Source organism: Ostrea edulis, chromosome 3 (assembly GCF_947568905.1).
Source record: "Ostrea edulis chromosome 3, xbOstEdul1.1, whole genome shotgun sequence".
In the NCBI taxonomy this organism is placed as follows: Eukaryota; Metazoa; Mollusca; class Bivalvia; order Ostreida; family Ostreidae; genus Ostrea; species Ostrea edulis.
Window position 1 is genome coordinate 51,629,047 of NC_079166.1, and position 26,283 is coordinate 51,655,329.

Here is a 26,283-nt window from a genome sequence, read left to right on the forward strand (position 1 = left end):
CACGGATCAAGCTTAATTCAAGACACATTTAAAACAGAGAAATTTTTTGGGCCTTTTTATATACACAATCGTACCTTGTTCTTTACATGAAAATTTCCTGACATAGTGCAGATTCAAGTTTGTTAAAATCATGGCCCCCAGGGGTAGGATGGGGCCACAATAGGGGATCAAAGTTTTACATTCAAATATATAAGGAAAATCATTAAAAATCTTTTTGAAGAATCACTGGGCCATAGAAGTTTACATTTAAATTAAAGCTTCCTGACATAGTGCAGATTTAAATTTGTTAAAATCATGCCCCCCCCCCCCCCCTCCCACATGGGGATAGGATGGGGCCACAATAGGGGATCAAAGTTTTACATACAAATTTATAGAGAAAGTCTTCTCAAGAACCATTGGGCCATAGAAGTTTACATTTTCATGAAAGCTTCTTGACATAGTGCAGATTCAAGTGTGTAAAAATCATGGCCCCTGGGGTGGGTTGAGGCCACAATAGGGATCAAAGTTTTACATGCGAAGATATAGGGAAAATCTTTAAATATGGGCCAAGGTGACTCAGGTGAGCGATGTGCCCCACCGGCCTCTTGTTTATCTTTTATAATCTGCTTTCGAGGTACGATTCCATTGTGGCCCTTCAGGCCTTTGATTTAGGTATTTGAAGCGAGTGGTTAATTTTTTATCTGGGTCAGAGTTAGAGCCCTTTCTATAGTTATGGTATCACAGAGTTCGGGCCCAAAACAGAACAGACCATTCAGTGTTTCATGCAAACTATTCACCGTTCTGTGCTAAGTGTTCAGCGTTTTATGCAAACTGTTCACTGTTCTGGGTAAGAATCGTTTCGTACTGTTCCATGCAAGTGTTTAATATGCTTCAGGGTCTGTAATACAGGGCTAATGATAATTTTAACTAATGCACAGGTGACCGATAAGATCTGTGGGCCTCTTGTTATTGTCTGATAATGTGATTTGTAGGTGTTTTTCTGATGGTTGCTGGGGGCATCATTGTTGGCATTATTTTGATTGTGATTGAGATTGCATACAAGAGACACAGAGGACTGAAGGATAAGGAATTGGAGCTGGCGCGGAACGCTGCAGACCGCTGGAGGGGTAACATTGAAGTAAGGCAATGTCATCGGTATTTTGCTATTCGTTTGTTTCCTTATTGGAAATCCATGATACAGGTATCTTATGTTTAACACAAAACTAATTCTAAAAATTGAGAATGAGAGGTAGGGACAATAAGTCATTGTAGAAGAAAATATCAAAAAAGTCGAATCAGTAGAATGAGGTCGATTCAATTTTCCATGGATTCCATGAGTGTATGATGTGTCCTGATATTTACAACTCAAACAACAAATTACACCTAATGAATATTTTGATTCTACAAATTAATCTTGCTCTTTATTCCCTCTTTGGCTCATTTTACAGGACAAATCAAGGATATGTAAAGTTTAACATTTTTGATGAATTTTAGTGTGAATGGCAAGATTTGATTAAAATAAAAACATTTAAGGTAGGTCCCTAGTCCAGGACCTACTTGTGATTTCTCAAAAATTTGAGTTTAAATACTTAGATTGTTCATTTGAGGGTATGATAAAAACAAAAAAATGGGGGGTTGTCAGTATAATGAGTAAATTATGGTATTTTTATTACGTGTACCCCCACTTGTCAAACGGAAATATCATAATTCATTGAAGAAGTCCTAGAATATGTCCATAAAATTTTGTTTGAGGTATGATGCTGCAATTTTTTTCCTCAAATATGACATAAATATGTCTAACTAAATAATTAAAAGTGAAATTTTAACACAGTTTCATGTTTTTTAATAATGGTGGTACAAAATTGAACCCAATACAGGCCCTCGGCAGTCAAAAATACGGCACTGCAACACCACTAATATGAATATTTTGAAAATTTGACTTGTGATTTTTCATTCAAACTCACATATTATGTTCACATGTGAATGCTTGTTAAAATACATTTAAAAAATCTGCCCTTTCTCAGCATAATATTTTCACAGCATCTCAATTTATATTTACATTTTTTGGCCAAAATAGCCATTTTGAAGATGATTTTCACATAATAGAAGATAACAAATATATAACAACATAACAAATATATAGCAAGTGCAGAATTGTTTTATTTAATTCCACAAGTGCATTATTGCATATCATGATTTTTTTTTTTTATTTACAGATAATTTTAACATGCAATACCCCTGTATATCAATTAAACAAATATGTACCTCTGGTTTTATGTGTGAATTAGATGGAAAAAAAATGGAAAGAATATTGGAGCCATAGTCTACTCAAATTGAGTGTTATTGTATTCCTTTTACTAAATTTTAAAAAACATCCAGGTAAATATAAAAATACATTTGATAATAATAGTACGTGAACCAATACCGGAGTTCGATCCGGACATGACGTCACGCTACTAGACCCCTACTTTAAGTGAATAATTTTATGGCCATTAAAAAAATTCATGTAACATAACTGATGGATTTTTTTTGACAGGCAAATCTAAATAAGAATAAATAAGTTGTATTATCAATTTTCGTTTTCATTTAGTTGGTATAGAAGATAAATTATTTTTTTCTTTTGTAATGCTAATTGTATATGGATGCAGACATTTAAGAATAAATGTATTAATACCTCTTTTTCAAAACTATGTACAGATATTTCTTTGTCTGCAATAGTTATGATACTTTTATATTCATGTTTGTCATTTTTAATTTGTTTTTGCCAGTATATTCCTCCATGATATTTTCAATAGTTGATTTTCTTTCAATATTAGATGTTTAATTCTAATGGAGTTCGTTTCAATTCAAATGAACATTCTCTTTCAAATATGAGTTAAAATATTGTTAAATCACACTGAACGTAACTTATTGATAATAATGTAACACCTTGACAGACAATCTGCATTGTGCACTCATCTCTGCACATCCAATGAGAGGACTGTAAATTCTGTCACAATGTGCACTGAAAGGAGCTACGTAATTCACAAGGTCAAAGTTAAACATGTGACATCGGTTTTGCAGTTAGTAAATGTAATGTTATGTAACGTAACCCAAAATTTTGCTGACAGATATTTTTAAGAAAAACTAAATTCATTAGATATTTGATTTATATCTCTTATCATGAATCAAACATAAGTTTTTTCGGGATTAGAGTTCATATTTAAATAGGAACCAGAAAAAATGAAATCCTATTAATTCATAGGGAAGCTTTTATTTCTCATTTAATTTTCTTGCAGAGCATTGGAAAAATAAATTTGCTTTTTTATATTTGGATATTTCATATTAAAAATTGGGTGAAAACACAAATTCTAGGACATATTATTTGATGTTTTATATTTTTTTTCTTCAAAATTACCTTTAATCAATGGAATATTATTGTTTACTTTCATGTTGGTCAACATGTCCGATTTTAATGATTAGATTTAATGCCAATTAAAACTTTAAAATTAATGTCTTGACTAAATTTATAAAATCCCCTTCTCTACAACTGCACATCTGTAAGAAAAACTAAATGCATAGTTGATTTGAACATATTTTGTTCTATAGATATACAAAGGGTACATGTAAAATGAGAAACGAAATCTGCCGAAACGAAACAGATTGTAGAACCAAACTGTGTTTGTGAAAATCATGACCCCTGGGGCTAGGATGGGACTACAATAGGGGATCAAAGTTTTACCTAACTAATAAATAGAAAAAAATCTTTTAAAGATTTTCTCCTTAAGAACCATTGGGCCAAAGATTACATTTGCACGAAAGCTTCCTGACATAGTGCAGATTCAAGTTTGTAAAAATCATGGTCCCCAGGGGTAAGATGCACGAAAGCTTCCAGTAAGGGATAAAATTTTACATACAAATATATAGGGAAAATCTTTAAAAATCTTCTGAAAAAACACTAAGCCAGAAAAGTTTACATGAAAGCTTCCTGACATAGTGCAGATGCAATTTTGTAAAAAAATCATGGTCCCCAGAGTCAGGTTGGGGCCACAATAGGGGATCAAAGTTTTAAATGTGAATACATAGGAAAAAATATTTAAATATGAGCCAGACTCAGGTGAACGATGTGGCCCATGGGCCTCTTGTTATTGCTGATTTCTGACAATTCAGTCATTTTTCTTTACCGATCGGCGATTGATTTTCAAGAGCTTGAGATCAATTTTTTTATGTATCTACACCAACATTTTTGGAAAGAATTTCCAAATTTATACCAATCACAAGCGTACATAACTAAGCCTTTGTATGTTACTTTTACGGTAAAAGGAACAAGCAACACTTATCTGTAACAAAAATTTCTTCAGTTCGATTATTAACTTGCATAGAATCAACGTCCATTTTAATAGGCTATATACACTTACACAAGACTTAGTGTTAATTGCAATAAACCAGAAATGGCCATACCTAAAAAAAATATGACGTAATACAGTGGAACCCCGTTATAACGTTCCCCCTTTAATACGTTAGTCCGCATATTACGTTGGAATGTCAAAGCACAAAACCATTTCTTAACAAACCTATATGAAATAGACCTCGTTATTACGTTGTCCCAAGATGCAGGGACTCGGTATTATGTTGTAAAAATTCCGACAAAAATGTAATAAACCCCTAATTATTCAATAGTGATTCTCAAAATAATAAGTCATTCACACCTTGACTGCCTGAGGCAGTCACTAAGTAAATTTCCTGGTCTGTTTGGGGATTAGAGACGCTGGACTGATCATGCTTTGATAGATCTAGAGACATCAATACAGGTGAATACCCTGTATCAAAGCCAGTGATAAACAATTAAATAATGTTTATTTAGAAATTGTACTCTATGAAATTTACTTCATTTTTCATATTTTGATAATCAAAGAAATAATAATTTCTCAAACACATGCGTGTTCAGCATCGTGCGATTACCTTCGCTATTAAAACTTTACGGACAGCTTTGGTACCAAACATGAAGGACAAAATTTATCATAGCAATGTTAAAACAGCTTGGGTAACTGCTTGGACAAAGGTGACTAAAGGAAGTGTTCAATTAAAAAATATCCCTTGTTTGGACATGCAGCATGGGTGTTCGTAAATCTCCTCGATAACTGTCCAGTGTTATCGGCCGATTCGTGCACGGCAATTGCCTCGGTGAACGTTCTTAAATCCCTTGATGTGCACGTGGTTTTAGTGCCATCATTTAGTGTTATAAATGAAATCTTTGTGCATCATTATATTTATGCCCCCCTTCAAAGAAGAGGGGCATATTGGTTTGCACCTGTCGGTCGGTCGGTAGACCACATGTTGTCTGCTCAATATCTTGAGAACCACTCACTTGATTGTAATGATATTTCATATGTGGGTTGGTTATGAAAAGAAGAGGACCCCTATTGTTTTTCAGGTCAAAAGGTTAAAGGTCAAGGGTCAATCTACTATGGACATAGGAATATACTGTCCGCTCAATATCTTGAGAACTTTGCTTGACAGACATCAGACTTCTTAAGGAGTAGATGACCCCTATTGATTTTGAGGTCACATAGTCAAAGGTCAAGGGTCAAACTGGACATAGGAATATATTGACCACTCAATGTCTCGAGAATCCTTTGCTTGACAGACATCAAACTTGGTACACTGGTATATCTTTAGAAAAAGATGACCCCTATTGATTTTGAGGTCACATGGTCAAAGGTCAAGGGTCAAACTGGACATAGGAATATACTGTCTGTTCAATATCTTGAGAACCCTTTGCTTGACAGACATCAAGCATGACAGACTGGTACATCATCAAAGAAGATGACACCTATTGATTTCGATGTCACATAGTCAAAGGTCAATGGTCGAACTGGACATAGGAATATACTGTCCGCTCAATATCTTTAGAACCCTTTGCTTGACAGACATCAAACTTGGTACACTGGTACATCTTCAGGAGATGACCTCTATTGATTTTGAGGTCACGTGGTCAAAGGTCAAGGGTCAAACTGGACATAGGAATATACTGTCCGCTCAATATCTTGACAACCCTTTGGTTGACGGACATCAAACTTGGTACACTGGTACATCTTCAGGAGAAGATGACTACTAATGATTTTGAGGTCACATGGTCAATCCACTCTTGACATAGGAAGATATTGTCTGCTCAATATTTTGAATTGATGATACTACTCTCAATTAAATGATGTGTGTGTACATGTATAACCCTTTTCAATTTTGCACCATGGGGGGCATATGTGTTTTACAAACATCTCTTGTTTAAATGTGGATTGCGCTTAAATTGTTCTCTGTGTTTATCGTTGGTGAAAAAAGTGTGTAAGTGTTGGGTATCATGTGCGTTTTGTGTCTATACTTTTGTTGTTTTTTGAGTGGAATTTTTTTTTATTGTGTTGTGTAATAAGAGAACTTAATGAAAACGATGTTTTGTTATTTTTTTATATGAATGTTGAATACAAATCGGAACGAGTTATTGAGAGAAATTTACATGAACGCATTAATAAAAGAATTGGGTTCATGACCATGACCTGACCTAGGGTATGTTTTTACTTAGAGGAAATATTGTGCTAAATTAAACTTAATTTACAGCACAACCAGCCACAAGACATTTGACCTACTGCCTGAATTGAATAGTGACCTTAACCTAATATCTGAATAGACCAGTAGGTGTGTCGAAGCTTAACTGGTTGCCCTGTAATCCCTCAAAGGCTGCTTAGCAGCTGGATTAACAAGAGTGATACAAGTTTAATATTTATGCCCCCCTTTGAAAAAGAGGGGGCATATTGTTTTGCACCTGTCGGTCGGTCTGTAGACCATGTGTTGTTCGCTCAATATCTTGAGAACCATTCACTTGATGATAATGATATTTCATATGTGGGTTAGTTATGAGTAGAAGAGGATCCCTATTGTTTTTCAGGTCAAAAGGTCAAAGGTCAAGGGTCAATCTACTCTGGACATAGGAATATAATGTCCGCTCAATATCTTGAGAACCCTTTGCTTGAAAGACATCAAACTTGGCACACTGGTACATCCTAAGGAGTAGATGACCCCTAATGATTTTGAGGTCATATCGTCAAAGGTCAAGGGTCAAACTGGGCATAGGAATATACTGACCATTCAATGTCTAGAGAACCCTTTGCTTGACAGACATCAAACTTGGTACGCCAGTACATCTTCAGAAGAAGATGACCCCCATTGATATTGGGGTCACATGGTCAAAGGTCAAGGGTCAAACTGGACATAGGAATATACTGTCCGTCAAATATCTCGAGAACCCTTTGCTTGACAGACATCAAACTTGGCACACTGGTACATCTTCAAGAGAAGATGACCCCTATTGATTTTGAGGTCACATGGTCAAAGGTCAAGGGTCAAACTTGACATGGGAATATACTGTCTGCTCAGTATCTTGAGAACCCTTTTCTTGACAGACATCAAACTTGGTACACTGATACGACTTCAGGAGAAGACGACCACTATTGATTTTGAGGTCACATGGTCAAAGGTCAAGGGTCACACTAAACAGGAATATACTGTCCGTTTAATATTTTGAGAACCCTTCGCTTGACAGACATCAAACTTGGTACACTGGTACATCTTCAGGAGAAAATTACCCCTATTTATTTTGAGGTCACATGTTTAAAGGTCAAGGGTCAAACTGGACATAGGAATATACTGTCCGTTCAATATGTTGAGAATCCTTTGCTTGACAGACATCAAACGTGGTACACTGGTACGTCTTCAGGAGAAGACGACCCCTATTGATTTTCAGATCACATGGTCAAAGGTCAAGGGTCAAACTGGACATTGGAATATACTGTCTGCTCCATATCTTGAGAACCCTTTGCTTGACAGACATTAAACTTGGTACACTGGTACATCTTCAGGAGAAGATGACACCTATTGATTTTGAGGTTGCGTGGTCAAAGGTCAAGGGTTAAACTGTACATAGGAATATACTGTCCGCTCAATATCTTGAGAACCCTTTGCTTGACAGACATCAAACTTGGTACACTGGTACATCTTCAGGAGAAGATGACTACTAATTATTTTAAGGTCACATGGTCAAAAGTCAAGGGTCAAATTGGACATAGGAATATAGTGTCCGTTCAATATCTTGAGAACCCTTTGCTTGACAGACATCAAACTTGGTACACTGGTACATCTTCAGGAGTTGATGACCCCTATTGATTTTTAGGTCACATGGTCAATCCACTCTTGACATAGGAAGATATTGTCTGCTCAATATTTTGAATTGATGATACTACTCTCAATTAAATGATGTGTGTGTATAATCCTTTTTAATTTTGCACCATGGGGGGCATATGTGTTTTACAAACATCTCTTGTTATTAATTGTAATCAGAAACAGGATGCAAATTTACATATATGGTGGAAAGGGTCGCATGCAAAAATTTTGTGGGGAACTGGGGAGTCGGCCAGTGTGCCAGTTTGACTACCAAAGTAGGGGCAATACAGGGGGCCCTATGTGGACATAGGTGCCCGAACCTGAACGGGTCCCCACGTTCTAAGGGAGGTAGAGATCTCTGCGCATCTCACCTGTCTCCTGTGTGCTACCTGGTTTAATTAGCAAGTGCGGAGCAAGCTGTAGACCATTTTACAGTTGTCGCAACATGCATCAGCCTGTAGCATCCCCTCCCTGAGTAGGAGGTGGATGTGGCCCCAGCTTTGAACTAGCTGAGAGCCCCACAAATTAAACTTTAGCAACTTGTGCAAGAAATTAGTATTTTCTATGAATATCCACTGACCCTTGACCTACTTTAGTAGTCATCTGGAGGGTACACGTGAAATACCTGCCCCCTGCTTTAGTAGTAGGTGGGAGGAGAGCCGGTTTTGGTGCAGAATTAGTGATCAACTACCCCAACGCACTCCCCAGTCCGCCACAGATATTGGAATAATGTCCCCCACAACTAATCTGATATTTTTTTTCTTTTTATGCCCCCGAGATCGAAGATCGGGGGGCATATTGTTTTTGTCCTGTCTGTCATTCTGTACGAAACTTTAACCTTGCTAATAACTTTTGAACAGTAAGTGATAGAGCTTTGATATTTCACACGAGTATTCCTTGTGACAAGACCTTTCCGTGGGTAACAACATTTTTGACCCTGTGACCTTGACTTTGGAGTTTGACCTACTTTTTTGAAAACTTTAACCTTGCTAGTTACTTTTTTTTTTTTTTTTTTTTTTAAAGGTTCATACAACATTTATTCACATTATGACAGTCAGGGTTTTAACATCATGCCCTTACAAACCCACCTGACTAGGGGGTACAGGGTATTTTATCTACCATTTACTCACACATCCACTCTAATAGGCATTCATTCAAAGATAGGAAAAAAGGAAGAGAATTAGAAAGGAATGAAATTACTCTGGCTTATCATATGTACACTATACAAAATAATATTAATCTAATAGGTTGTCACAAACTGAAGGTTTTAAATGTATAACAAATGTACTGTTATGACATTGATAATAACTTCCGATGATATACATAGGCTAATTAATATATACAATTACATATTATATATTCGGGATGATCTAAAATCTATAAATCTTTTAATTTTTGAAATGTATTCCATTTCTTCTCAAAAACATCTACATAATCATTTTTGCATGCTAACTGCCTTTCTACTTTGTACACATTTGTCCAAGTGGTAATAAAGTTATTTAACAAAGGCGGATTGCCTCTACATTTGCAACAATACACAAAGTACTTTAAATAATAATTAATCAAATTGATCATTTCATTTTCTGAGCTACCCAGCAAAAAGGTTTTTTTATCAACAACAATATTTACTGAAAAAAAATCCCTAAACCATGACTGCACATTCTTGAAAAATAAAACAACATTTTCACAGTCATACAAAACATGCTCTATTGATTCCCTTTCTTTTACACAAAACGAACATAAATCATTGTCTATTTTCTTTATTTGCTAATAACTTTTGAACAATAAGTGATAGAGCTTTGATATTTCACATATTAAGTATTCCTTGTTACAAGACCTTTCCGTTGGTATTGAACCTTTTGACCTTGACATTTGACCTACTTTTGATTTTTTTTTTACATTGGTCATAACTTCTAAATGGTAAATATTAGAGCTTTCATATTGTACATGAGCATTTTTTTTTGACAAGCTCTTTCTACTGGTACCAAGATATTTGCCCTTGTGACCTTGGCCATCTTCGGAATTGTCCATTACCTTGAAACTTTTGGGCCCAATAATGCCTAGCAAGTAAACCTGACGAGATAATGTAGTGGTTGGCCACATTGCAAATTGAACCTCGTGGTAGGTTGAGGTCCGAGCCCCTGGTCTATGCTGTGCCGACATTTTGGCACAATCAGGTATACCTGAACGTTATCCAGGTACACATGTGTATGACATGTATAAATGAATGAATACAAAGCAACGTGACATAACGGACTAATTACAGAATGGGACGAATTAAGAGTAAACATGCATTGGAATTTGTAGCATGATCTGACTATCTGCTGCCCTTTGCTTGGCCGACTCTCTAGCCATGGCTATTGAAAGGTCATGAAACCTACATTAACCAAGTACCTTGAATCATGAATGGCATTTTGGTCAAATAGATACAATCAAAATTGTGTCATAGGTTTGCCATTGGGATACATACTAATAGAGCACCGGCGATGCTAGGTATATTATGTGGTGTAGGACATGACCAGGATATGAATTTACATATGGTGGCTGCCAGAAGATGTATACAGAAACTAAGTCTGAGTATTTGTATCGCCTTACGGGCTGTGTTGTACAAGTGCTTTACGAAGGCAGAACTGCAGGTAGTATTTGAACTAAGTGAATATTAATAAGAAATATCAAATAAATGCAGCGACTCACCAGGTCGACCTTGAGAAGGGATAGTAGCGTTCGTATGGCATTAGACGTCTATCGCCGACTGAATAGGTACCTCCTGCCTTCAGGGAGGGGGGAGGACCAGCGTTGTCGTGCTTCACTGCCTGGCTGGCATGCCGTCCTTGTCTTGAGCTCCAGTCCCGTGAAGATCCGGGTAAGAAAGGTCCGCAGCACCCCTTGTTTGTTGTAAGCGGCCACCAAATTAAACCGAGGGTCCGAATCACAGCAGGCGTGGGTGGTGGCACGATAAAAATCGCTCCCCGGAAAGCGCCGAGCACAGGCCAAAGTTTGGAAACCCATCGCCAACAGTGGTGACGATTCTTTTTAGGTTGACCTTGAGAAAGGAGAGTAGCGTTCGCCCGGGCTTAAACCTCTATCACCGGCTGAATTCAAAGGGGGGGGGTGACCATAACGTTGCCATGCTTCACTGCCTTGGCTGGCATGCCCTCCTAGTCTCGGACTCTAGTCCCGTGGGGATCCGGGTTAGAAAGGTCCACAGCACCCATTGCTGGTTGTAACAGTCCACCAAATTAAACCGAGGGTCCGAGTCACAGCAGGTGGCACGATAAAAATCGTTGAGGCTCCCGGTTAAGCGACCGAAAAAATGCCGAGTGCAGGCCAAAGTTTGGCAACCCATCGCCGACAGTGGTGACGATTTCATTCTTGGAAGAGACATTTTATTGTATTGCTTGTAGGAATTAAGATATTGGTCACAGTTCGTTATCTTCACCATGGAAAAAACAAATCAATTAGTAATGCTTCTATCTGTCCCTTTTTGGCTTCATCCTGTCGCTACACTGGTAAAGGATTGTTTGGCTGCGTATACGATTGTACGATGTTAATAAATTAACTCGATGGCAATGATGATTATTGTGTCGCCTGCGTTACACGCAGTGGCGACATATAGGGATCACTATCCGTCGTCGTCGTCGTCACAAAAAATTTGTCACAGTTTTCTCAAGAACCACATGGGGCAACTCCCTGATATTTGGCACAGAGCATCAGTGTGGCCAACTGTATTGTGTAAGACATTTTCGAATCTGTCGCTTATCAACTTCCTGTTTGCCGGGACTTAGAATTTTTTACAGCAACAAAATTTCTGTCACACTTTTCTCAAGAACCACATGGGGCAACTCCCTGATATTTGGCACAGAGCATCAGTGTGGCCAACTGTATTGTGTAAGACATTTTCGAATCTGTCGCTTATCAACTTCCTGTTTGCCGGGACTTAGAATTTTTTACAGCAACAAAATTTCTGTCACACTTTTCTCAAGAACCACATGGGGCAACTCCCTGATATTTGGCACAGAGCATCAGTGTGGCCAACTGTATTGTGTAAGACATTTTCGAATCTGTCGCTTATCAACTTCCTGTTTGCCGGGACTTAGAATTTTTTACAGCAACAAAATTTTTTGCTGAAGATTTTATTTTATGATTAACTGAAGGACAGTATTTTTATGTACAAAAGGACAGTATTTGTAATTCCCATACTGAAGGACAGTATATGTGATTTCAGAACAGCACTAATTATGATTTTTCCTGAGAAACAGTAAATTGGATATATAAAAAGACAACAAGACTAAGCAGTAAACCCAACAGATAATTACTTATGGTTATTACCATTGTCTTGAAGAGCACAGTAACAGGTTGATACATATTTTCAAACATATGTTTTCATTCAGTCTACATTTAATAAATGTCTTAATTTCAAACAGATTCTCCCACAAATTCCATTGCATAATAATGTCTCATCTTTCATTTTCAATTAAGTTATCGTTAAAGAATGTTTACTAATTCTCAAAACCTTTAAAAGGAGTATTAAACTGACAAAAACCATTTGAATAATTTACTTTTTCAACATTATACGTGATATATTACATATAGAATGAACTAGCAGGCAACACATGTCTTCCGGGGAAGACTTAATACTGCGTTGTTCAATCTAAGGTTTGAGCAGAATGAAAAGTTAACTTAAATTCCCCGTTAGGCAGAATTGTCTATGCGGCGAGATAGTTTGAACCAGGTTTATTTCGTAAACGGTACGAACTGTATTAGCCAATCTTAATTAATTGTGGACTATTTGATATGCATCAAATAATTTTGATTATGTTAAAGTTGAACAAAATGGCGATCCAAATGAATGCAGAAAAGCAACGTTTATCAAAAGATCCTTAATGTATTTAAGATAAGATGTAAATAAAACAAAGTATCATAGTCTTTTAAACAAAGAAACAGTAAAGATATATTCACACACACATCCCTTCACAGAGTATCAACGGAAGCTGTACAATTTCCAAGTTATATTTTTAACGGATTTCACTGGCAATGTTTATTACGTTGCCCCCGGTATTACGTTATTTTATTGTGACAAAATGAAAAACGTAATAACGGGGTTCCACAGTAGTGACTAAATGCAGAATAAACATGGACATGGAAGAACTCGAAAATCCCCTATTGTAAATTTCAGAACTCCTGCAGTACCTCAGAGGCAGGTTTTAAAAAATGCGAAAAATTGACCAATTTTCAAAAATCTTCTTCTGTACAACCACACATCTGTAAGAAAAACTAAATGCATATAGTCATGTACAGAAGGAAGGCCTCTACCAAAATTGTAAATTTCATGATCTCTGGGATAGAGGTTCAAACGTCAGGGCAGGGCCAAACTTGGTAAACATACTGTATATGAGTAAAAATAATAATCTAAAAACATGTTATTTAATGGTATTGATACTAAAATGAATCAAAATAGATATTTAGAAGGAGTAGGTTGTCTTTTACCAAAATTATGAATTTCATAATTCCATGGGGTAATTAAGGGTTTCTGGGTGGGGTCAAAATTATTATAGTGATTATTGTCTTAATCATTTAAAAGACTTCTTTAAGTTTGCATATACAATATAAAAACTAAATGCATATTTAGGAAAAGCAGAAATGAATATACCAGAATATATATAAGTTTTAAGAACACGTCTTGTTTTATGCTGTTGCTATAAATATTAGAATTTAGCTTAGATATATGGAGAACAGAAATGTTTTGAAGATTCCATAGCCCTTGAGACTCTTGATACATATAACTATAATACCCAGGTGACAGATAAGGCCAGTGGGCCTCTAGTTTGCACAAATATCAGGTCTGGAGCATACATCTTTAATTACATGAATTTTTCTGATAAAAAGAATTTTGAGCCATATTCTGGTATCACTTATGGGTACTTAAAGATCTTTAGATTTAATTTGTGAAAAGTCCATAGATTGGACCTTAGCTCCACCAGACCAAGAAATCCTATGTAGACAACCCCTTACCCAATTGTGCATGTTCAGGCGAGTTGATAGTGACTGCAAATGTTTTATCAATATAGCATGAAATCTCTGCATGGCGTGACATAATCGCCATCAATGGAGTTTGCTTAGGTCGGTCAGTATTTCAGTGTCATAAGTGTAGAGGAGATCAAGTGCCCATGATATTTTATTGGTATACAATGGTAGTTTGCACTTAATTATTACATGAACTAGACTGAAAACCTACAACATGACAACAATTAAAAACACATCAAGGCTTTAGTACACCCCAGCAACACCAAGGTTTGTGACATGAGCAATCCAACATCAACTTAACTATGGTTTGAGAAGATTAAGATTGTCTGAACTTCTTGAGTGAGCAGCCCAACAACTCTTGAACTCGGAATTTAATCCCTTGAGCATCTTGCCTGTGCAATTATTGGGACACCCGAGCTTATACAATATGTGAGCAGTGTGAGAACATCATTGTGTCTTGTAACATCAGCATGGTTTGTGGTGCTTTGATGCTGCTTTCATGAGCATGGTAATGAAGAAGATGACTAACATTAACATCAACAAGGTATTACTTTATGTTTTCTGTACTTTGTTAGTGCTCAGACTGCCTTTCAGTTATTGCAAACTTTATAAAGGGTCCAATCAAAATGACTTTGCTGTACATATTGCTAGATATCAACAGTCAGAAATTTCCTCATTTGTTCTACATTTTGAATTAATTCATTGATTTTTTAACATGCAGGGTTCAAAATTACCTCGTGTCCGTAAAATCGGAGACTAGTAAAAATCATGTCGTACAAGTAAACTCTCTTCAGCACTAGTCTGTACATGCAGACTAGTGAAAATCAATCTTGAATTTGTTAAGATTTTAGCTTTGTCTGAGTCTCTTAGATGTTTGAACTTATGCTCGATTAACTGCATGGTGAAGTATTTGTGTGACAAAGACATGCTGATCTTCGAAACACATGGAGTGCGTTCAAGACCCCCGTTCTTTGAACAATTACAAATTCCTGCCAATCCTGACCGCCGAATATGCATCACGAAAACGGGTTCGAGGTGCAAGAACTCACACCACCTTTGTAGGTAGTGTGGTCGAAGAACACATTTGTGCGCATGTGTTCTCATCATTCGCAACTCTAACACAGGAGTTCATAATGAATAACTCATGGCTTTGTCAATCAAGTGAATTTTATTGATAAAATTTCGAACTCCTGTGACTCTAAGAACTGCATGAGCACAAGAATGACAGGAATGGTAATCTTGAATGCACTCATGGACATTTATAAAAGGGGTTATGTGAATAACTCAGAGGTTAATTACTGTATACTTCTGAAGATCATGAAAGCAAAATAAAGTATGGTTGTCTTTTTCTACTGTAGGTGTCAGAAACGGAATTGTTTGCAACTGAAGTGTTTTGTTGGATTAAATACTATTGAATAAAATGAATTTCTGGGATAATTTTTTATGTCATTGATATACTGGACGGACAAGTGAAATGCTTTGCGGATTAATGAACATCAATAGTCGCTAGTCCGTACGAACTATAGTGCTTGAAAAAGTTAATTTCGAACCCTGACATGCATAGTTCACTGTATTTTGTTCTCAGAAATATTGACTTGTCAAGTCATGACTTGAGATCATCTGCAATCATTCTTTATAGTGAAATTTTATTTTTAGAAAAGAAAACTGTTGAGAGAAACATGGCAATATATCAAACTAATGAAAGACAGAGAGGAAAGGGCAGAGGAAACAAAGAGACTGTGACCAGAATGTGGACATGGTTTAAGTCATGTTCATGGGGACTTGGAAATTATTGAACCAATAGACCACAGCTGCAACAATTTTCATCAAGGAATCTGAAAGAAGGAAGACACAGGAAAACTTTATATAGAAAAATATGAATATGAAATTTGTTGAAATAATTATGTAGTGCAGAGTCAATTATACTAAGTAATTTATTATAGATAACATTTATACTTTAGAAATCACAAATTATCTTGAAGTTCATGGCAACATTTTAACCATAGTATTGAATATATAGGTAATCAGGATCCATGTTGATCATGATATTCCACTGGCACTTATTAAAAACATAGGCCTTATTTACGTTTCACAAAACTAGTAACAATGAGAACTGAAGGCCTACATGTATATAAATTCTCCACTCTTGAACCCACAGAGGTCACAATCATGATCTATAAGAGTTTCTTAAATATTTTCCATGGTCACTTCCCACTTCTCTTGACTTGGCTTTTCAAATTTTTACTGCTCTGAGATTAAAACTTGTCCTTCTAAGATGGTTTCTGTGTTTATTTATATTTCCATGGTTTTGGTTTGTCAAAATCTATGCAGAAAAAACCCATTGACATTTGGATAAATAAACGGACCAGGATAGTTGTGATAAGACCTGTCGTCGCACAAACCTGTCAAACTGAGAGAGAAAGAAAAAGTTCCTTTGGTAATGTAAAAACGAAAATATTTTCTAGCCTTTATAAATTGTAAAACATCTTTGAATATGTTTTTCAAAGTCTCAGATATAGATATATGCATGAGTACAGAAAATTGCTCTTTGATGCTACGATACAAATATCCTGATAATGAAAAGCACAACCTCATTTTGGTGGTGATTTGAAGCCCATTCAGATTGATATGTGCAGATTGAGCATTTACAGTTTGAACGGATTCTCATGAACTTTTGTTCTTCGATCTACAACTCAGTGGACTGTTTTGTGAAATACTTTCATTTTCTGATTTAGGATAACATTCTGGACAATGTGGGTCCATCTCCTGAATAATTTAAGGTAGATCTTTCATATTTTGTATATATATATTTCTAATTGCAAGTCGACCTTCCATTTCATACCATGATCTTTGACTTTGGAGTATGACCTACTTTTAAAAAAATCTGACCTATTCAAATATTTCCTGAACTATTTAATGTAGATCTTTCATATTTTGAATATATAGATTTCTTATGGCAAGACGTTGTATTTCAAACTAAGATCTATGTCACCTTGACGTTCTCCCAAAACAGCAAGGTCATGTTAGTCCATTTTTTTTATTTGTATACATGTCAGACAATTAATTTGACTGGAAGTGCATCGAAGGGAAACGCCATGGCTACATGTAATTGTGTTAAGAATAAGACTACCTTTGTCATCGCAGTTCGAGTAGTTTAAAGGGTCTATATCTTTGATATTTGTTGTATAGCTTTTTTGACATGCAGTAAAGTTAAAATTTACAATAAAGCTTCCTGATTAAAGTAGATTAAAGTTTGTTGGAATCACGGCCTCCAGGAGTAGGGTTTGACCACCATAGGGAATTAAAGTTTTACATATGGATATATGGAAATCTTCTCAAGAACAACAGGACCATGATTAGTCATGTTAACATGCAAGCATCTGTAGGTAGAGGAGATTCAAGTCTTTTTTATCTCACCTGAGCTGAAAGCTCAAGTGAGCTTTTCTGATCGCCTGTCAGGGCTCGAAATTAGTGAGAAATACTTGCAAAATGTGAGTGCATTTGAAAAATAGCGAGTAAAAATAGTGGACACTTGAAAATCTTAGCGAGTAGTGATTTACAAACCATGATCGTATCCATTTTATATGGTGATGCACAATTCGCTTTTCTTAAACTTGCACTCAGAATCATACAAACGCTTACATGAACGACCAATTTCAACAACCGTTTCTATCCATATTTTTCTTTTATAATTCTTAAAGAAACTCAAAGTCAAATGAATGTTTTAAAGGTTGGACATCGATGGAAAATATAGACATATGCCATGAGTCCTGTTCATTTATAGGGATGATTAAATTGAATTCCAAGTATGAGGTTTTTGTTATTTATCTTTTTTTAAAAAGCAGTCTATGTTTTACGAAGTCCTCCGGTAGCCATTTTTAATCAGAATGGAAAGTAGCATTGTTTGTTATTATTAACAAATCATCAGCAAACAACAACTATATTCCATCACAATAATTATTAATCACTCCAACATGTCCTATCTACATTAAGTTGTTGTCGTGTTGAGGTTAGGTTGTAGTAATGACACAATATGATTATCAAAAAAGTTCATGGGACTCGTGTTGCATTGGGGGTAGGATGGGGGATCAAAGTTTTACATACAAATATATGGGGAAATCTTTAAAAATCTTCTTCTCTAGAACCAGTACAAATTTACATGAAAGCTTCCTGACAGTGCACATTCAAGTTTGTGAAAATCATGGCCCCCAGGGGTAGAATGGGGTCACAATAGTGAATCAAAGTTTTACATACTAATATATAGAAAAAAATCTCCTCAAGAACCATTGGGCCAAAGAAGTTTACATCTGCATGAAAGCTTCCTGAAATAGTTCAAATTTGACATGAAAACGTCCTGACATTGTGCAGATTCAAGTTAGTAGAAATTATGTCCCTCAGGGGTAAGTTGGGGCCGCAATAGGGATCCAAGTTTTACTTGCAAATATGTAGGGAAAATCTTTGAATATGAACCAAGTGAGCTTTTTATGATGAATATTTGTTGTCCGTAATGTCTGTCAGCGTCATTGACATAAACTTCTCACATTTTCATCTTCTCCAGAACCACTGGACAAATTTCAACCAAACTTGGCACAAGGCATCCTTGAGTGAAGGGGATTCAAATTTGTTCAAATGAAGGGCCATGCCCCCTTCAAAGGGGAGATAATCACAAAAATAGGGTGGGGTCATATAAAAATTTTCTTTTCAAGAACCACTCGGTCAGAAAAACTGAAATTTACATGAATGCTTCCTGACATAGTGATCCCATGGGGTCCTCAGTACCCCTTGCTTGTCATAAGAGGCGACTAAATGGGGCGGTCTTTCGGATGAGACCACAAAAACTGAGGTCCCATGTCACAGAAGGTGTGGCACAATAAAGATCCCTCCCTGCTCAAAGGCCGTAAGCGCCGAGCACAGGCCTAAATTTTGCAGCCCTTCACCAGCAGTGGTGACGTCTCCATACGAGTGAAAGATTCTCGAGAGAGAGACGCTAAACAATATTTAATCAATCAATCCTGACATAGTGGAGATTCAAGTGTGTTAAAATCATGACCCCCGGGGGGAAGGTTGGGACCACAGTATGGGATCAAAGTTATACATGTAATATATAGGGAAAATCTTTAAAAGTCTTCTCAAGAACCACTGGGCCAGAAGAGTGGAGATTGACCTGGAAGCTCTCTGATATAAAGTAGATTCAAGATCATGACCCGAGGGTAGAGTTGGGCCACACTAGGGAATCGAAGTTTTACATGCTGATACATTCTTTATATAGGAAAATCTTCTCCAGAATCACTAGGCTAACTTCAATCAAACTTGGAACAAATCATCCTCGGATGAAAGGAATTCAAGTTTGTTAAAATGAAGGACCATGCCCCTTCAAAAGAGAGATAATTACAAAAATAGGGTAGGGTCATTTAGAAATCTTCTCAAGGGTAGGGTTGGGCCACAGTGGGGAATAAAAGATTTACATTCTGATATATAGGAAAATATTCTCCAGAACCACTGGGCCAATTGAAATCAAACTTGATACAAATCATCCTTAGGTAAAGGGGATTCAAGTTTGTTCAAATGAGTGGCCTTATTCAAAGGGGAGATAATCACCAAAATGCAAAAATAGTGTAAGGTCATTTAAATGTCTTCTCAACAACCACTGGGCAAGAAAAGCTGAAATTTACATGAAAGCTTCCTGACAAAGTTGAGATTGAAGTTTGTAAAAATCATGACCCCTGGGTTAGGAAGGGGCCACAATACGGGATCAAAGTTTTACGTGCGAATGTATAGGGAACCAAACTTGCCACAAAGCATCCTTAGATGAAATTTGTTAATATGAAAGACCATACCCATCTACAAGGGCATATGATAATTAATAAATTTGTAGTCAAGTCTAATAGTTAAATATGATAATTAATGAATTTATAGTCATTACGTTTGAAAAGTTTTTTCTTAATCAAACTGTTTGTATATATTAAATGATAGTTTTGCTCAAACTTGCTGTGCAGGTGAGTGATGTGGCCGCTGGGCCTCGTTTTATGCCTCCATGACTAGAGGGTATTGTTTTGTCTGTCTGAAACTTGAACCTCGCTTATAACTTTTGAATGGTTAGTGGTAGGGCTTTTATATTTCACATGTGCATTAAGGAGGTACTCTACATCGTCATAATGGCTGACTTCCTTTTAAAACATGGATGAAATTATAGATATCAGCAATATTGTCTATTTATTTAAAGAAATTATTGCCTAGCTGAGTAGCTCGGTAGGTTAACAGGTCGACTGCTGAATTGTAGATTGCAGTTTTAAAGTTTTTAGCCGAGTTGCAACGAATTTGAACTCGGCTATTGGTTTGGTGATACTGGCGGGCGGGCGGGTGTCAACAATTGGTTTCTGGATGATAACTCGAAAAGTTTACAATCTAATCAAATGAAACTTTAATATATTGTTGGGCACCAGGTAAGGAAGACACCTATTGATTTTGGAGAAAAATGGTCAAAGGTCAAGGTCACAGTGACCAAAAAAATAGAATGAAAATTTCAGAAAAATTTGGTTTCCGGATGATAACTCAGAAAGTTTAAATCCGAATCAAATGAAACTTTGAAATATTGTTGGGTACCAGGTAAGGAGTACCCCTATTGATTTTGGAGGAAAAAGGTCAAGGTCACAGTGACCGAATATAGAATGAAAATTTCAGAAATATTTGGTTTCCAGATGATAACTCAGAAAGTTTAAATCCAAATCAAATGATACTTAAAGATATTGTTATGTACCTGGTAAGGAAGACCCCTTTTGATTTTGGAGAAAATAGGTCAAAGGTCAAGATCACAGTGACCGAAAATAAATTTAAAATTAAAAAAAAAAATTGGTTTTCGGAGTTTTAATTTGAATCAAATGAAACTTGGATATATTGTTGGATACCAGCAAAGCAAGGCCCCTATTGATTTTGGAGAAAAAAGGTCAAAGGTCAAGGTCACAGTGACCGAAAATAGATTGAAAACTTCAGACAAATATGGTTTCTGGACAGTAACTCGAAAAGTTTAAAACTGAAATTAGTTCTTCACAATTATAAATATGCCACATCATTCCTGACTTTACAATGTATCCCATGCAACTCAGCTCATGCACCCCTGGGTGCATACATTGATTTTATTTCAGATTGCTTTCTGCTAAAACTGCAATTTTTGGCTAAATAATGTGAATTTGAAAGTTTTCATTTTCAAAATATTGTTGTACATATCCTCCACTTTTCATCCATATCAAATTTCTCTGGTGTAGCATACCTCCTGAAAGGGACATGGACACGAATTGAGCTGAAAATTTTTGAATTTTATTTTTCCGTTTTTAATGTTTACAATGATTAACTAAGGCATTTGTAATGGTCAGCAAAAATTTCAATGTCAGTTGTTGAGTTACATGGGAGATACAGAGCTCACAATTCTTTGTTATGTAAACAAGGCTCGTGCCATGTTTTTGTTTACATGTAGGCTAAATATATTAGTAAAAGTTCGTTTAAAGCAGATTTTTTAATTAACAAGTTAATTCTGAACACAGTTAAATAGGTTTCTAGTGTTTAGCACATCTCATTTTGTTTTAAACAAGCTATCTATATGTAAACAAAAACATATGGCACGAGCCTTGTTTACATAACAAAGAATTGTGAGTGCTGTATCTCACTTGTAAGTCAAAAACTGATATTCAAATTTTGGTTGACCATTAGAAATACTTTAGTTAAGCATTGTAAACAATAAAATGGCAAAATAAAATTTTCAGCTCAACCGTGTCCATTCCCCTTTTATTCTCTGTGAGATGTTCTTTCTTTGGTACCAAAGTTTTTGACCTTGTGACCTTTACTTTTGAGTTTGATCTGCTTTTAAGAAAACCTAACATAGGCAAATTTCCTGAACAATTTAATGTAGGACTTTCATATTATATACATAAATTTCATCTTTATATGCCCGCATAATAATGCCAGGCTGTCCAGCGGCCCTAAAATTCCTAATTTTTTTCAGTTTTGCTAAAATTCCTAATTAACGTAGATTGCAGTTCTTATTCAGATAATGCTGATGCAGTGAAAGGCAGTTGACCTGTGGATCCATGTGTCAAGCTTGTTTATTGGTTGTGACTTTGTGATAAAGAGTTGAGATTTTAGGTTATAGCCAATAATAGCTGAGACCATGGAACACTGGAATACGCCCTTCCTGTACTTACATCTTATTTGTGTGTCATGTGAGTTTCTTTATTGTCAAATTTGACAAGGTAAGTCCTTTTAAATAATTAAAACTTCCGCAATTTGGTTAAAAATTCCTAATTTTAGCCCTAATTTTTTAAAATTTTACCCCTAAAATTTGCCCTTATTTTTTGTCCAAGGGTGCTGGACAGCCTGTAATGCGGGAATATTATGCTATACCACTGTCGTCCGTCTGTCCCTTTAACTTTGTCTTCGCAAGTCCTCGTAAACCCTTTGGGGGATTTTAATGAAACTTGGTACAAGAAAGATCACAATGTGGAGCTGTGCATATTGCAAGGGGAATGCTGTCCAATGTTTTTAAAGGAGTTGTGGCCCTTGGACTTAATTTTTTCTATTCAAAATACATTGTCTTCGCAACTCCTCCTAAACCTGAAACTTGGTACAAAGAAAGATCACAATGTGGAGATTTGCATATTACTAGGGGAATGCTGCACCACTATTTTTGAAGGAGTTAGGGCCCTTGGACTTGGTTGGATTTATTTTATGCAAGTACCTCGTCTTCGCAACTCCTCTTAAATCCTTTGGGGGATTTCAATGAAACTTAGACTAAGTACAAAGGAAGATCACAATGTGTAGATATGCATATTACAAGGGGAATGCTGCCCCACTATTTTTATACGCTCGTCATTAGACGGGACGTATTATGTTTTGGCGCTGTTCGTGCGTCCGTCTGGTTGGTTGACTGTCCGTTCGTCCCGGGTCATGTTTTCTGTACTTTTTTCCGTAACGAATGCATTTACAACTTTGAAATTTGGTCACAAATCTCCCTCAAGAATTGTAAGAGTGAGTTTGCATTTCAGCTGGATTGGTCCATCGTTGACCTAATTTAGGGCTATAAATAGGTCAAACAGTTTTCCGGACTTTTTTTCATTATGGATACAGATATTGCCCTGATATTTAGTCAAAAGCTTCCTCTCAGAGGGATACAAGATCAGTTTGCATTTCAGCTGGATTGGTCCATCCTTGACCTACTTTTGGACTAAAAATAGGTCAGACAGTTTTCCAGACTTTTTTTCATTATGCATCCTGATATTTAGTCAAAGGCTCACTGTCCGATGGGCATATAATTTGTACTGTTTCCGGTACTCTTGTTGAAGGAGTTACAGCCCTTGGACTTAGATTTATATTTAATGCAAAATACATTGTTATTGCAACTCCGACAAAATCCTTTTGAGGATAATCATTTCTTACTTGTTAGCTCACCTGAGCTAAATGCTCAAGTGAGCTTTTCTCGTAGTCTGGTGTCTGTCCATCCGTCCATCTGTAAACTTTTAACATTTTTGACTTCTTCTCAAAAACCACAGGGCCAATTTCAACCAAAGTTGGCACAAAGCATCCTTAGGTAAAGGGAATTCTAAATTGTTAAAATAAAGGACCAGGCCATCTTCTAATGGGAGATAATCAAGAAAAGGTAAAAATAGAGTAGGGTCATTAAAAAATCTTCTTCTCAAGAACCACTGGGCCAGAAAAGATGAAATTTATAGATAAGCTTTATTAGGTAGTGCAGATTCTAAATTGTTAAAATCATGGCCCCCGGGGGTTCGATGGGGCCACAATAGGGGATCAAAGTTTTACATACAAATATATAGGAAAAATCTTTAAAAATCTTCTTCTCAAGAATCACTGAGCCAGAAAAGCTGAGATTTATATGAAAGCTTTCTGACATAATGCAGATTCAAGTTTGTTAAAATCCTGGCCCCCGGGTGTCGGATGGGGCCACAATAGGGGATCAAAGTTTTACATACAAATATATAGGGACAATCTTTAAAAATCTTCTTCTCAAGAACCACTGAGCCAGAAAAGCTGATATTTATATGAAAGCTTCCTAACATAGTACAGAGTTAAGTTTGTTCAAATCATGGCCCCCTGGAGTAGGATGGGGCCACAATAGGGGATCAAAGTTTTACATACAAATATATAGGGACAATCTTTAAAAATCTTCTTCTCAAGAACCACTGAGCCAGAAAAGCTGATATTTACATGAAAGATTTCTGACATAGTGCAGATTCAAGTTTGTTAAAATCATGGCCCCCCGGGGGTTGGATGGGGCCACAAGGGGGGATCAAAGTTTTACATACAAATATATAGGGACAATCTTCCTTTCAAGAACCACTGAGCCAGAAAAGCTGAGATTTACATGAAAGCTTTCTGACATAATGCAGATTCAAGTTTGTTAAAATCCTGGCCCCCGGGGTTCGGATGGGGCCACAATAGGGGATCAAAGTTTTACATACAAATATATAGGGAAAATCTTTTAAAATCTTCTTCTCAAGAACAACTGAGCCAGAAAAGCTGATATTTACATGAAAGCTTTCTGACATAATGCAGATTCAAGTTTGTTCAAATCATGGCCCCTGGGGGTAGGATGGGACCACAAGGGGGGGATCAAAGTTTTACATATAGGAAAAATCTTCTTCTCAAGAACCATTTGGCCAAAGAAGTTCACATTTACATGAAAGCTTTCTGACATAGTGTAGATTCAAGTTTGCGAAAACCATGGCCTCCAGGGGTAGGTTGGAGCCATAATAGGGACTATGGTTTTACATGCAAATATATATGGAAGGTCTTCTGATATGGACCAAGGTGACTCAGGTGAGCGATGTGGCCCATGGGCCTCTTGTTCAAATTCCTGGGTCAATAATGTATGCCGGCGTATCATGTACTGGTTTAGCAGTGCCCTATTTTTTAAAGGAGTTTTGGCCCTTGGACTTAATTTTTTTCTATTCAAAATACTTTGTCTTCGCATCTCCTTTTAAAGCCTTTGGGGGATTTTGATGAAACTTGGTACAAAGAAAGATCAGAATGTGGAGATGTGCATATTACAAGGGGAATGCTGCACCACTATTTTTAGGTCACCTGAGTAAATTCAGGTGACCTATTGCAATTAGTTGTCGTCCGTCGTGCGTTAACAATTGATTGATAGATTGATTTTATATTGTTTAACATCCCTCTCGAGAATATTTGACTCATATGGAGACGTCACCACTGCCGGTGAAGGGCTGCAAAATTTAGGCCTATGCTCGGCGCTTCTGGCCTTTGAGCAGGGAGGGATCTTTATCGTGCCACACCTGCTGTGACACGGGGCCTTGGTTTTTGCAGTCTGATCCGAAGGACCGCCCCATTTAGTTGCAAGGGGTACCGAGGACCTATTCTAACCCAGATCCCCACGGGATCGTTAACAATTGAACATTTTTAACTTCTTGATAACTACCAATCCAATTCTTTTCAAATTTGGTATAAAGCATCTTTTGGACAAGGGGGACATAAATTGTCAATTTCAGGACTCCATGCAGCACCCCTGGGGCCTTAGGGTGGGGCAAAAACTGTCTAAAATTGACCAATTTTCAAAAGTCTCCTCAAGAACCGCAGATGTGTAAGAAAAACTAAATGCATAGTGATGTAGAGCAGGAAGGCCTCTACCAAAATTGTAAATTTCATCTTCCCTGGCGTAGAGGTTCTGACCACAGGGCAGGGACAAACTTAGTATACAGTCAACTCTCGATAAACCGCCACCTTTTGTTCTTATGAAATTATGGCATTATAACGAATTTGGCGATGAATTGAATTACTGCCATCTTGAAGAAATAGAGTTACCGTTCTTTTATATGTAAGAGTTATCTTTCCTCTATTTGTAAGTGAGCGATCCTTTGCTGGTAAGATGTCGCCCACTGTCCTTCTTTTTATATAGCCTTTTCCCATAAAACAGAAAAATGATTTGCAATATCCTGAGGGGTACATTTTTTATGATGTCCTTGGTACGTAATGATTTTCTTTTTCTCATTGAAATTTAACAGGACCCTCTTTCGTGGCGAAGCCATAGCTAAATTGAAATGTGTTTCTTTGATGTATAAACAA

General features: G+C 36.7%; 1 protein-coding gene across 6 annotated transcripts in view; it reads left to right on the forward strand.

Annotated features, from left to right (window-relative positions):
- Window positions 1-26,283, forward strand: part of LOC125675656 (glutamate [NMDA] receptor subunit 1-like) — a 186,675-nt gene that overhangs the window by 145,139 nt on the left and 15,253 nt on the right. For 3 of the 6 annotated variants that reach the window (XM_048913438.2, XM_056158088.1, XM_048913436.2), the window contains one exon: window positions 972-1,117. In XM_048913438.2, coding sequence (XP_048769395.1) covers window positions 972-1,117 — 146 coding nt within the window. Of the gene's footprint in view, window positions 1-971; window positions 1,118-15,849; window positions 18,003-26,283 lie in introns of those variants that run through there. The other 3 variants (XM_056158089.1, XM_056158090.1, XR_008800963.1) reach the window with 2 other exon arrangements.